Source organism: Macaca fascicularis, chromosome 8, assembly GCF_037993035.2.
Source record: "Macaca fascicularis isolate 582-1 chromosome 8, T2T-MFA8v1.1".
NCBI lineage: Eukaryota > Metazoa > Chordata > Mammalia > Primates > Cercopithecidae > Macaca > Macaca fascicularis.
In genome coordinates this window covers 41,658,455-41,671,149 of record NC_088382.1, presented here as the reverse complement: position 1 = coordinate 41,671,149, position 12,695 = coordinate 41,658,455, and the positions used below count along the sequence as shown (strand labels likewise).

At 40.9% G+C, this 12,695-nt stretch overlaps 2 protein-coding genes across 17 annotated transcripts in view; one reads left to right on the top strand and one right to left on the bottom strand.

Moving 5' to 3' along the window:
* Positions 1-12,299, top strand: part of NSD3 (nuclear receptor binding SET domain protein 3) — a 115,240-nt gene extending 102,941 nt beyond the window's left edge. For 5 of the 15 annotated variants that reach the window (XM_005563084.5, XM_005563082.5, XM_015454671.4 and 2 more), the window contains 5 exons: positions 64-180; positions 2,286-2,427; positions 3,543-3,649; positions 5,466-5,670; positions 6,093-12,299. In XM_005563084.5, the coding sequence (XP_005563141.1) occupies positions 64-180; positions 2,286-2,427; positions 3,543-3,649; positions 5,466-5,670; positions 6,093-6,334 (813 nt within the window). In that variant the 3' untranslated portion in view covers positions 6,335-12,299. The remainder of the gene's footprint in view (positions 1-63; positions 181-2,285; positions 2,428-3,542; positions 3,650-5,465; positions 5,671-6,092) is intronic. The other 10 variants (XM_073998574.1, XM_005563083.5, XM_015454673.4 and 7 more) reach the window with 4 other exon arrangements.
* The window catches only part of DDHD2 (DDHD domain containing 2), a 45,754-nt gene continuing 38,334 nt past the window's right edge, over positions 5,276-12,695 (bottom strand). For both annotated transcript variants that reach the window (XM_065518596.1, XM_073998608.1), the window contains exon 18: positions 5,276-5,484. The gene's annotated coding sequence lies outside the window, so the exon portion shown is untranslated. The remainder of the gene's footprint in view (positions 5,485-12,695) is intronic.

Below are 12,695 nucleotides of genomic sequence, written 5' to 3'. Positions count from 1 at the left end.
TCATTAAGCAATGCTTTATATAATACACTGATTTTAAGTTACGTATTGCACATTTATCTCCAGGGTGAATTTGTAAATGAATACGTCGGTGAATTAATTGATGAAGAAGAATGCAGATTGCGAATCAAGCGAGCCCACGAGAACAGTGTAACTAATTTTTATATGTTAACTGTTACCAAGGTAAAATTGCTTTTTTTTTTGTAAGAAAAAGGGATTTGTTTTTGTTTTTGCTTCATAGTCTTAATTTGAACTCAGTTTCTTTTAATTTGATTTTTCTTCAGGCAGAGCATAATGATTTGCAGTAGCTAGTGTGCTGCCTACTATAATGTGCCAGTTATACCAGAGTACAAAAATGAATGATACTGAAGCTTTGCACATGTCATGTGAGACAGCACTGTGAGTGAAAATAAAACCAAGAGCAGGGTTAGCATATCTGGATTTTAGTCTGAGTTCTTTGTCAAAAAAGTCCTGGGCCTCAGTTTCTTTATTACTGAAGGAGAGAATCAACTCTGTGATTCTAAGTTATAAGCCACCGTTATTAAAGTTCTACTGTAGCCAAAACTCCAAATTGTTTTGTATATTAAAACTTTTTGGCAGGGCACAGTGGCTCACGCCTGTAATCCCAATACTTTGGGAGGCTGAGGAGGGCAGATCACATGAGCTCAGGAGTTTGAGACTGGCCTGTGCAACACAGGAAGACTCTGTCTCTACAAAAAATAAAAATAAAGTTACCCAGGTGTGGTGGCACGTGCCTGTGGTCCTAGCTCCTCAGGAGGCTGAGGCGGGAGGATTACTTGAGCCCAGGAGGTCAAGGCTTTAGTGAACTGTGATCACACCACTGCATTCCTGCTTGGGCAACAGAGCAAGACCCTGTCTCAAAAAAAAAAAAAGAGGAAAATAATGAGTTCTGTCATAAGAAAAAATGACAGTAAAACTGCTCGTTTAATCCCTGCAGTTGTAAGACCTATTTGATACACATTACATCCATTATCTCAGTTAACTTTTTTGTCAGTTCTCTCATTTACAGAGGACAAGAAGCTGATGTCCAGCCATGATAAGTGATTTGTTGACTATTTTGTTACAGTTTTAAGAACGAAGACTAGTACCCATGTTTCCTGTGTTCTAGGCTATCATATCTCTAAAACTGAGATTCAGAGTGTCATTAAAGTAAGAAATGGAGCTTAAAAGTATTTTAACTGATATGTCATTGTTTGAAAGTTTTACAACTTTCATAAACATGTTTCATAAACATCAGTTAAAATGCCATTCTTTATGATTGCTGGGATCTGGTTCCTTCAGCCCTATCCTCCCTGCCAGTGGCCCCTCCAGCCATCGTGACAGCACTTGAGAGGCTCAGTTCTGTGGAGCTTATCCAGATTATTAGAGTTCAAATTCAGGAAACCTGAATATTCAGCTTTTTAATGTATTGTGAACTTTAAAAACAGAGCAAATAGATAAGCACTGGAGAATATATCCTACACAGTAGTCCTTCCATCAGACAGATCTCCAAGTTTTGTTTCTCTCTCTCTTTTTTTTTTTTTTTTTTGAGACGGAGTCTCGCGCTGTTGCCCAGGCTGGAGTGCAGTGGCCGGATCTCAGCTCACTGCAAGCTCCGCCTCCCGGGTTTACGCCATTCTCCTGCCTCAGCCTCCCGAGTAACTGGGATTACAGGCGCCCGCCAACTCACCCGGCTAGTTTTTTGTATTTTTTTAGTAGAGACGGGGTTTCACCGTGTTCGCCAGGATGGTCTCGATCTCCTGACCTCGTGATCCACCCGCCTCGGCCTCCCAAAGTGCTGGGATTACAGGCTGGAGCCACCGCGCCCGGCCTTGTTTCTCATTTTTCTTTCTTCTTTCTGGTCTAAGCTCTCATGTATCCCCTCCTATACCAGTTTTGCTTCCTGCTTGGAGCAGAAAAGGGGGGCTGACAGCAAAACACCAGAGTAGTTATCAGAACTTTGAGCTCTCTAATCAGAAAATATCATTCCTAAACCTCTGACCCACTAATCTTCTAAATAGCATTATTCCGTGGTCTGTTTGTTTCTAGAAGCAAACTTAAAAAGCAACTAAATCCCACTTTATCCTAATTACTTTACTTTGACTTGAAGGTCATCAAATAAAGGAAAGAACTTAGTAAATTGCCCAGGCAGTCTCACATTTCCTGATTTGTCAGTTGTCAGACACCAGCTGGTAGCAAAATGCTGCTGCCTGTGATCCTTGACTGAGTTGGATGTTTCTGGGAGAGACTTGGTTTATGAAAAAGGTACCTTTCTTTTCTTTCTGAAGGATCGTATAATTGATGCCGGCCCCAAAGGAAATTATTCTCGCTTCATGAACCACAGTTGTAATCCCAACTGTGAAACACAAAAGTGGACAGTGAATGGAGATGTTCGAGTGGGACTGTTTGCTCTCTGTGATATTCCTGCAGGTAAAAAAGTGACTCGTTCCCCATGCTTCCCTCCCTAGGAAGAAAGAATATCCTATAGAGCCAGGACATGGTTCTTCAAGGCTTGATGCCTAAGAACTTATTCAAATAAGAGGAAGGTTATATTTAGAAAACGTATTCAAATAAAAGGCAGGTTATATTTAGAATTGAGTGTTAGCTGCCAGTGAGAGGCAAAAATCTATAACCTCAGAAAGGAATTTAGTGAGAACTTTTATGTAAGAGTGGGTATGACAGGATTCTGTGTCCACAGTCCTGCTGAATGAATTCTCCAAGTTAGCTGCTGTCCGTACAGTGTAACCAGATGTTTTAGCTGTTGTTTTCTTTTTAAAACATATTAACAGTAATTAGCTTGTGTCAGCAGCAACTGGTTCCTTAGTTGCTGGTATTTTTTTTTGTTGTTTTCACTTTGAAAGATCATTCTGTTTCAAATTAGACATAAAAGCCTCTGAAGCCAGAGCTGTTGTTTTCATTTTTCCTTACCCATCCAGCATCTGAACAAAACTTGGTTTCTCCTTTGTTTAGTTTGTAGAAAAATAGGTGAGAAGAGAAATGCTGTAGCTAAAACAGATTTAAACTGTGTTTCTAGAACTCATTGTGGATTGTTTAAGCCCAGCTAGAAGAAAGCTTAGGAGTCCCTAGTTTGAGTCCCTGGATCTTTGGTGTATGCAGTGAACCTTCATTTGGGATCTTTATTTGATCATAATATAAGGCAGTAATTACTGGAAATAGTATTGTCACAATTCCATGGTCATATTGTTCATTTAGAAACTAGTGTGACTTAGCTATAGAAAAGAAGGCTGAACTAGAACCTATTCTCCTGCAGATTCTTAGATGCTGTCACATTGGTTTCAACCACTGCTTTGAAAAGGACATGACTTCTTTTGAGGATGTGTAGTTTTGCTGTCCTTGTTCATGGGTGGGGATGTTTTTCTCCTTTTCTTTTTTTACCATCACTGTTATCAATGAGGTAGAACACTGGCAAGGGAAACGCCTTCATGCCAGAATGATGTCTCTTTTTTCATCAGGGGAATGTGCCTGTGAGAGCATTTCTCTTCCCCACGACTCGAGTTTGAATAATTATTTCTCCTGTGTTTCAGGGATGGAGTTAACATTTAATTATAACCTAGATTGTCTGGGCAACGGCAGAACGGAGTGCCACTGTGGGGCAGATAACTGCAGTGGTTTTCTAGGAGTGCGGCCAAAGGTCAGTCTTGCAGGGGAGCGCCCCCAGCCAACAGGAGATAAGGAGTAGGGCTGTTAAGGAGTCTGTCTGGCCGGGCGCGGTGGCTCACGCCTGTAATCCCAGCACTTTGGGAGGCCGAAGTGGGTGGATCACGAGGTCAGGAGATCAAGACCATCCTGGCTAACACGGTGAAACCCCATCTCTACTAAAAATACAAAAAATTAGCTAGGTATGGTGGTGGACGCCTGTAGTCCCAGCTACTTGGGAGGCTGAGGCAGGATAACGGCATGAACCCGGAAGGCGGAGCTTGCAGTGAGCTGAGATCCGGCCACTGCACTCCAGCCTGGGTGACAGAGTGAGACTCCGTCTCAAAAAAAAAAAAAAAAAAAAAAGAAGTCTGTTTGTGTGTTTGTGACCATCTCAGGAACCTGCTGGCAGTTGGGCACCTGGATTAGTTTGTGGGTCATCAGCTGGGCTTATCAAAAATTTAGACTGTGACTTTCCAAGGAAGCTTGTTTTGGTAACGTCTGTTAGGTTCTGAGAATGTATTTTATTTCAGGTTGAATATGAAATTAGCAAAAAGCTAATTTAAAACTTTATAAAAATCCACAAAATACTAAGGGCCATTGAATTATACATTTTAAAATGGTGAATTCTGTGGTATGTGAATTATACCACAATGAAAAAAATTAACAGGTTGCCTAAAGTTTGGATTTACCACTACCCGTGCAATTAAAAATAAAAAGCACCTGGCTGGGCGCGGTGGCTCATGCCTGTAATCCCAGCACTTTGGGAGGCCGAGGCTGGTGGATCATAAGGTCAGGAGTTCGAGACCAGCCTGACCAACATGGTGAAACCCCATCTCTACTGAAAATACAAAAATTAGCCAGGTGTGGTAGCACACACCTGTAATCTCAGCTACTCAGGAGGCTAAGGCAGAAGAATCGCTTGAAACCAGGAGGCAGAGGTTGCAGTGAGCCAAGATCACGCCATTGCACTCCAGCATGGGTGACAGAGTGAGACTCCGTCTCAAAAAACTAACTAAATAAAAATAATAAAAAGCACCCTATTCAAAAGTCAATGAAGGCCAGGCGCAATGGCTCATGTCTGTAATCCTAGCTCTTTGGGAGGCTGAGGCAGGCGGATTGCCTGAGCTCAGGAGTTCAAGACCAGCCTGGGCAACACAGTGAAACCCCATCTCTACTAAAATACAAAAAATCATCCATGTGTGGCAGCACGCGCCTGTCGTCCCAGCTACTCCGGAGGCTGAGGCAGGAGAATTGCTTGAACCCAGGAGGCGGAGGTTGCAGTGAGATGAGATCGCCCCACTGCACTCCAGCCTGGTGACAGAGTGAGACTCAGTCTCCAAAAAAAGTCAATGAAAGGCTGAGGCAGGAGGATCACTTGAGCCCAGAAGTTTGAGACCAGCCTGGGCAGTATAGCAAGACCCTGTCTCAACAAAAAAAATTACAAAAATTAGCCAGGCATGATGGCATGCGCATGTAGTCCCAGCTACTTGGGAGGCTGAGACAAGAGGACTGCTTGAGCCCAGGAGGTCAAGGCTGCAGTGAGCCAAGATTGCACCACTGCACTCCGGCCTGGACAACACAGTGAAAACCCTATCTCAAATAATAATAATAATAATAATTTTTAAGTCAGTGAAAACAAAACTTTATTTTTGTTATAGTATTTGTCGCAGCATAAGGCCTTCTGATGTTTTTAGGTGATTGTACAACAGATGCATTTAAATGAATGTGAGGTTGTAGGGTTTTCCTATCTGTGTCCCGCTTCACGCACTGTCTGATGTTTGAAACGATGATCCTTTCTTTGCTGCCAGTCGGCGTGTGCGTCAACAACTGAAGAGAAGGCGAAAAATGCTAAGTTAAAACAGAAGAGACGAAAGATCAAAACAGAACCAAAGCAGATGCATGAAGATTACTGTTTTCAGTGTGGAGATGGTGGAGAGCTGGTCATGTGTGACAAAAAAGACTGTCCCAAAGCATACCACCTCCTATGCCTTAACCTGACTCAGCCACCATATGGTAAGCTGGACCTTCAGGACCCTTTCCCTAACTTGTGTCTTTGCCAACTATGTGTAACTCAGAATATATTCCATGCCATGGGATAGGAAATGTTGAATAGAGCAAACAATAGCAAAAAATTATGCTGGCAAAAAAATCTTTCCCCTTACACATTTGGGATACCCTGTGGTTCATCAAGGATTGGTTTCTTCTTGTATACTGTTCCCATAAGTGGGTAGTTGGTACCTATGGCGTTGGGTTTTGGCCAGTAGCTCACATCCGTCCTAAATAATACACCCAGATCTGTGTTTGGTTGAAATTTGGAGTTGTATTCAATTGAATTCCATCTCCAATTAGAGAAAAAGGAACCTGGGTTTTTCATGGGTAATCAAGACAGGCACTAACTTGGGCACTTCTTCTTCCTCCCCTTCTCCCCGAATTAGGAAAGTGGGAGTGTCCGTGGCATCAGTGCGATGAGTGCAGCAGTGCAGCTGTTTCCTTCTGTGAGTTCTGTCCACATTCATTTTGTAAAGATCATGAAAAGGGGGCCCTGGTTCCCTCCGCACTGGAAGGCCGCCTCTGCTGCTCGGAACATGACCCCATGGCTCCTGTGTCACCAGAATACTGGAGCAAGATAAAATGTAAATGGGAATCACAGGATCATGGAGAAGAAGTAAAAGAATAAATGTGTGGTGTCCCCTCCTTTCTATTTACGTGAAAAAAAGCAAATAGATCATGCATTTAAAAAGAAGAGACTGCTACAGTGCATACAGCCTTTGCCATCGGAACTGCCTTATTAAAGCCAAAATGGGAAACCAGTTCATGCAGGCAGAAGCAGTTGGTGGTGTCTGGTTTTTCTGTTTTGTTTGGTTGGTTTGGGGATTCTTTTGTGGAGGGTTAAATTCCCTTGGTCTTTTCTTGCCTTTTATTGTGCTTCAATGCCATTGCAGCTTGAAAAAGAAATGTTTTTGCTTTTAAAATAAGAACAAAGAGAAAAGAAAGTTGTGTTAATGAGATAAATTTAAAGTCTAAGATGTGTTCCTTGGTTGTATAAAGCAAAAGTAGCCATCATTCCTTTATTTATTTTCATTTTTAGGAATTTCAAGAAGTGTAGTTCAATAGTCTAATCAAGTGTGTGTGTGTTTTAAGTAGGAATCTGAGAAAGCCCTCTAGGAAAGGGTATGATAAGCTTTATATACCTCTTTACTGAGCAGTAGGTAGGCTCACTTCTCTTTCCCTTCAGAATGCTTTTCATAGACTTAGAGAAGGGCTCTATGGAAGTATTAAATCTGGCCTCTTAAAAACAATGCCTCGGTGGATTTTACCTCTGTGTTCTTAAACAAGGTGGGCTTTGTACTATGGTAACTTTACCTAGAAAGGTATATGGTGTGTTTCCTTGGTGGAAGGGAAAAGAGGAATGGATGTGCTCACTGATTTTTGAAACGTTCTCCATTGACAGGGATGGTTTGGATTTTGGATGAAGTGCGTTTCTGTGGATATGAAGCATAGTTGGAATGGTCACGCCTATTTTCCTGACACATAAAGGCAGCTAAAGGGGGATGAAGGCACAAACCAAAAGTTGTATCATATAAGCACCATTTCCTGTCCAATTTTATTGTAGACCCTGGTCTAAATTGGAAAGAATTACAGGCATTTTATTTTTTGTCTCTGTTTTCCTCTCCTACTCAAACATTTCTTTTGTCACCTGACCATTCAGTCATGTTTCCTGGTAAAACCACACAAGTGAGTTTGAATTGTATTTGAATAGATCTTTTTGGTTGAGTTCCTAATTTAGGGGGTGAAAGTTATAGGGGCATCCCCAGGTTACATGTAAAGAATTTCTATTATTATCCAGTACTTAAGATTGCTCCCATTGAGTAAGGGGAAGAACTTCTACTTTTACAGGGTACATAAGAGCCACACAAACACACTTCATCTTAGGAAGCACTTGGAGAAAACTCTCAAGAAAGTCAGTGTTAGCAAAAATGGTTGACGGTGACGCTTGACTCATAGACGCGAGTATACCAAGATGTCTGCTCACCAAACTCACTTGGCTTTTAATGCTTAGGAATATCTATATTCCAGTATTCCTTGTATGAAATAATTAGTAATGTCAGACATTGTTGTAACACTGTACTAAGTAGAAGTCTAGGGTTAGCTTGAATGAACGTTAACTTTCTCTGTGAATTTTGACTGCTTACAATTGCTGGTACCTGGTTAGCATTTATTTTCCCTCAAGTACCTAGTAACCTTAGGAAGGTAGGGAGGGTAGATGCTCTACCACATTCCTTCAGCTGTACTGAGTGTTCCATTTGCTTATCAATTTAGAGTTCTTCTATGGAAAGAGGGTGAAAAGCTGTTTTGTGCCTCTTTTTTTTGTATGTAAATGTGCAATTATACTGGATTTTCTCTTGTAAAAAACAACACTACAATTCTTTTACTGAAGCTCCTAAACTGCCATTTGCCTGACTCCAGCAATTAATTCTGCGGTGACTCATTGGGCTTCCAATACTTCTGTTGATTAGATATGGTCCCAAAAGAGCAAAATGGAAAATGCAATCCATGTCACCAAATATAATTGCTACAAGTAAGATGAAATACAGCTCACCAAAACACTAAACTTTGCTCTTGAGCAATTATAGAGTTTGATGTCCTTTTAAAAAATAAGAAAACCTAGGTTTTATCATACTAAAATTTTATTTTGTATATGATGTTTGGTTTTTTAAACTTACTAACATAAGGATTTCCTTTAATATTCCAAATACAGTTCTTGTTGAAACAGTATCCAACATGAAATCTTATCTCCTTGCTTTTAGACTTAGTGCTATTTACTATCTAATGACTTTTATATGGTAAGCCAGGGTACATCCTATATACTACAGATACCTTAGGTTTCAGTACTTTTATGCAGCTTCTTCATTGTGTCATATCTGTAACAGAGCTCTGATGAAATTAAAAAATATATGATTAATAGGATTGTTTCACCATTTCAGAAATCAGAGTAGAAAACAAAATAGCTGCCGGGTGCAGTGGCTCACACCTGTAATCCCAGTACTCTGGGAGGCCGAGGTGGGCAGAACACGAGGTCAGGAGTTTGAGACCAGCCTGACCAACATGGTGAAACCCTGTCTCTACTAAAAATACAAAAAGTAGCTGGGCATGGTGGCACATGCCTGTAGTCCCAGTTTCTCGGGAGGCTGAGGCAGAAGAATCACTTGAACCCAGGACGTGGAGGTTGCAGTGAGCCAAAATCATATCACTGCACTCCAGCCTGGGCGACAGAGCGAAACTCCTGGTCTCAAAAAAAAAAAAAAAAAAAAAAAAAAAATGCTAACCATAGTTCTGAAGTCTTTGGCCATGAGTGTTCTTTAATGGTCTAAAAAGCGGTTTTAGTCATGCCGGTGCCAAGGAGCTCTCCTCACATCTCCATAGCGTCAATGTTGACCTATTTTATATATTTTTAAGTTGCAGATTATAGATACAGAAAGAGAAAATTGTCCTTTATGTGTGCATGAGTATACATGCACTGTGCCTGTGCTACACCAATGAAATATTCCAAAAGACACATTGCTCACTCATAGTCTGAAGTTGACATTTGTTAACTTTTAAATCTATATGTGGTCAGTGTAAGTGGTTGGTTTTTATTCTTGTCAAACAATGAAATAACTTAAAGCAGCATGGGCTAATGGTGGTATTTTTTTTTAACCACATGTTAATTTGTTGAAGGAAGAAGTGAACATAAGATTTTTGATAATCAGCCTAAAGCTTCAGAAATTGGATCAGTAAGAGCTAAAGATGAAATCCTGGGAAACCTTCCCAGGCACTGTGCAGGGGAGGGAGGGGCTGGACCGCCACTGCTGTGAGGGAGGAATGGGAAGAGCAGCCCCTGGCTGGGTGAGAAGGGCAGAGTGGATGGCCCTTCATTCCTGGAAGGCTGAAGCAGCCAGAGGCAGTGATTCATCTCTTTAATGTCTAATCAGGGAGAGAGACAGGAGTGACGTGAGTTTTATTTTCATTTTTGTTTTAACAAGTTCCCACTGTATCTTAATTCTCAAAAATGATCTGGCCTAATCTATAGAACTGGCTGAGTTTGAGAATCATTTAAAATTTGGAATTTTCTATACAAGTCAGGAACATACCTGAAAGCTAAAACATTTAATGGAGGCAGGGGGGCTGCCCCCAGCTCCCTTCTGCCATTTACACAAAATATTTGAAAACATGTCTGTAAATAATGTTGTAGAACTGAGATACTGAGTATCATGTAAAGGACCCTCAGATGGGACAGGCTGTTGAACAACTTTCCTAGATCATGAAGTGGAATTTCCTTTTTGAGTAGTTTCTTGCACGGTGTATTCCAATAGTTCAAACCCAGACCTACAGTTTGCAACCAGGCCATCTGTAGACAATATAATCTCTGGACTGCCCAGGACTTGTTGCTTGTCTTTCATTTCATTTTAAATACAAAGCTCTTCCTTTAGCATTCACCTTAAAGTCAAGGTGCTGGCTGCCACCTGCCATGTCCTCTTAGAAGATAAGAAAACAGTGGCTATGGAGCCCTCACGGCTGGGAAGCTGACATTCTATGTACTTCCACATGAGAAAAAGGACATTGGAAAGTTGCTTTATTTCTGGGCAGCGTAGACTAAAGTTACTTTTCACAAGGCTGATGCATCCAGCCACCCCCAGTTGTCCAAGTTGGTGCAGACATGAATTGATGAACTGAAACACTTTCCTTTGGCCTAGGGCCACCTAGAATTGGTCTCTGGTTATTTGTAAAACAAAAAGTAGAACTTGGTTCCATTTTCAGATGGACTAGGGAATACTATAATTTGACAGCTTTGCAATGAATTAACAAATACTGAAAAGTTGGAAATGTGTATATACTGAAATCTCACCAACTTTTACCTGGGGTGGGGTACCAGGAGAAAGGGGGTTATAATAGGGTAAGGGGGGGGGGATAATGTTTACCACAGGTACGAAGTAGTCACTTTAACATTGAGACCTCTGCCTCATTGAATTCAGGTTTTTTAAGTACTTGAAACTCTTCAGATTCTCCTTATTTTACAGTTTCTTTTTACATTTATGAAGTAGAAAGCATTGTTTTGTAAACCGTTTTGAAAATAAGTAGCCTAGTCTCTTATCCTCTTTAGCGTGGATTAAAGGTGAAGTTTTGCAAATGGGAGAGTGTTCAGAGTAGATAGCTCGGATTGATTGAACACATTTGAGGAAGAGACTCCTGCATGAGATACCAGCATTTTTACAAATACTTCTTATGTACGTTCTTTATTTTGTCATTTTGTCAACCCTGTCCCCAAGCACATCTTCTTTCCTTTTACTATGTCTATGTAGGGAAAAAAATAAAAAAATTGCACTTACGTTACACTCGCAAAATGTGGGTAATCTGTGTCTTTCAAAAAACATTTCTGTTTTTTGTTTTGTTTTGGTCAGTCCATTGCGTAAGTGGCAAGTTTGGGTGCTTGTGGCAAGTATGTACGAAGTGGGAGGGGGATGAGAATTGCCTGTCCTTCAGTAGGCTGTAAAAGTAATTTACATGTAAGTAAAAAGGGAAAATAGAATAGATGCCAAAGTCATTTATTCAGTCTTTAAGTTTTCTTATGTGGCATTACTGCATCTGCTAGTTAGTGAGAAAGCACCCTAAGCTTTTACTGCTCCCCTCCCTGCCTGCCAACACACTTGATGTGTGCAAACAGCCCTCAAGTATCTGTCAGATTACCTATAGAAGGTATTGATAAGGTATTCTTGTCAGTTTAGAAATGGACTGGATAAAACTTACTTTGTTGTCATTTTATCTCATTTGTCCTGTTACATGCCCTATGTTAAGAAAATCATATTGCCACTAATAACCAAGATGCTAAATGAGTATTACAACTGGCTAATATCATTTTTTATATACAAGGGTATGTGTATATTTGGAATTGATACAAGAAATTCATTTGTACCCATTTGAGTGATATTGCACAACAAAACACAGATACCTACAGACTCCATTTTCATTTTCTCGTGTTCTTTATGATGATGATCTTTGTAGATTGGTTATTTCTGTACTTTATCTGTAATAAACTTTGTAGATCCTGTGAACTGTTATTTTGCCTAAATCACTTGAGACTTGAGTCTTTAATAACAAAGCATCAATATTCACTAAAGTCAATCTCTTTTGAGTTTCTGTGACTTGGCTAGAAGCTCTTGACACTAAGGGATTAGTGTTCATTTTCCCTGGGGGTGTTCCACTAGGGCATTACTGTATAATGACTTGATGTTGCCACATAGACTTCAAGATATATAATATTTTGAGGATTTTGTTGATTGGCCTATGTTTTATTGCATAGTGTGAAATGTGTAAAGCTTGGTTAACCTGTATATAGATAGCTTATTGTTGACTAGTTACAGTGTATTTAGGATTGCCTGTAATATTTAAGCTTCTTTACTGATGTGTGTGCTGGTAGGAACATATAATTTTTGTACATTATATTTACTGATGTTGCCTTTTTTATTTTACAAATACTTTGGAATTCCAATGTGTTTTTTGCTTCCGTGAGGATTAATTTGGAAAGGTTTTTAATGACATTCCACTGATTTCAGATTTTGCTTGAGATTGACTTCAATAAATTGTCCTGTATGTTCCAAATTAAATATATGGGCTTGTTCTTTGCCAGTAATTTTTTGCTACAACACTCTGGGCAGGAGGCCATCCTGGGTGGGAGGACTAAATGACACAATCTAGCCAACCTCAGCCAGTGTAGTTTCCTGCAGAATGCGGCTGTGTTGCTAGGGAACCAGGATCTGAGAGCCAGCTGTTTGGTTTTCTGTTTAGAGGCGAGGTCCCGGGAGAAGGCTGCTCCCCGCGGTTGTGTGGTTGGGGTGTGGAGAGGAGCTGCTCATGGACCGCACGCCGACCTACTCGGCTGAAACTGGGGCGTTGGCTCCCCGCTGAACGCACCGGAGGGCAGCTCCGCTGACTTTGCGTCCCCTTTGCCCTCGGCACAGCCGCCAGGCCGGCTTCCTGGGCAGCGGCCGGAGCGCGGGCGG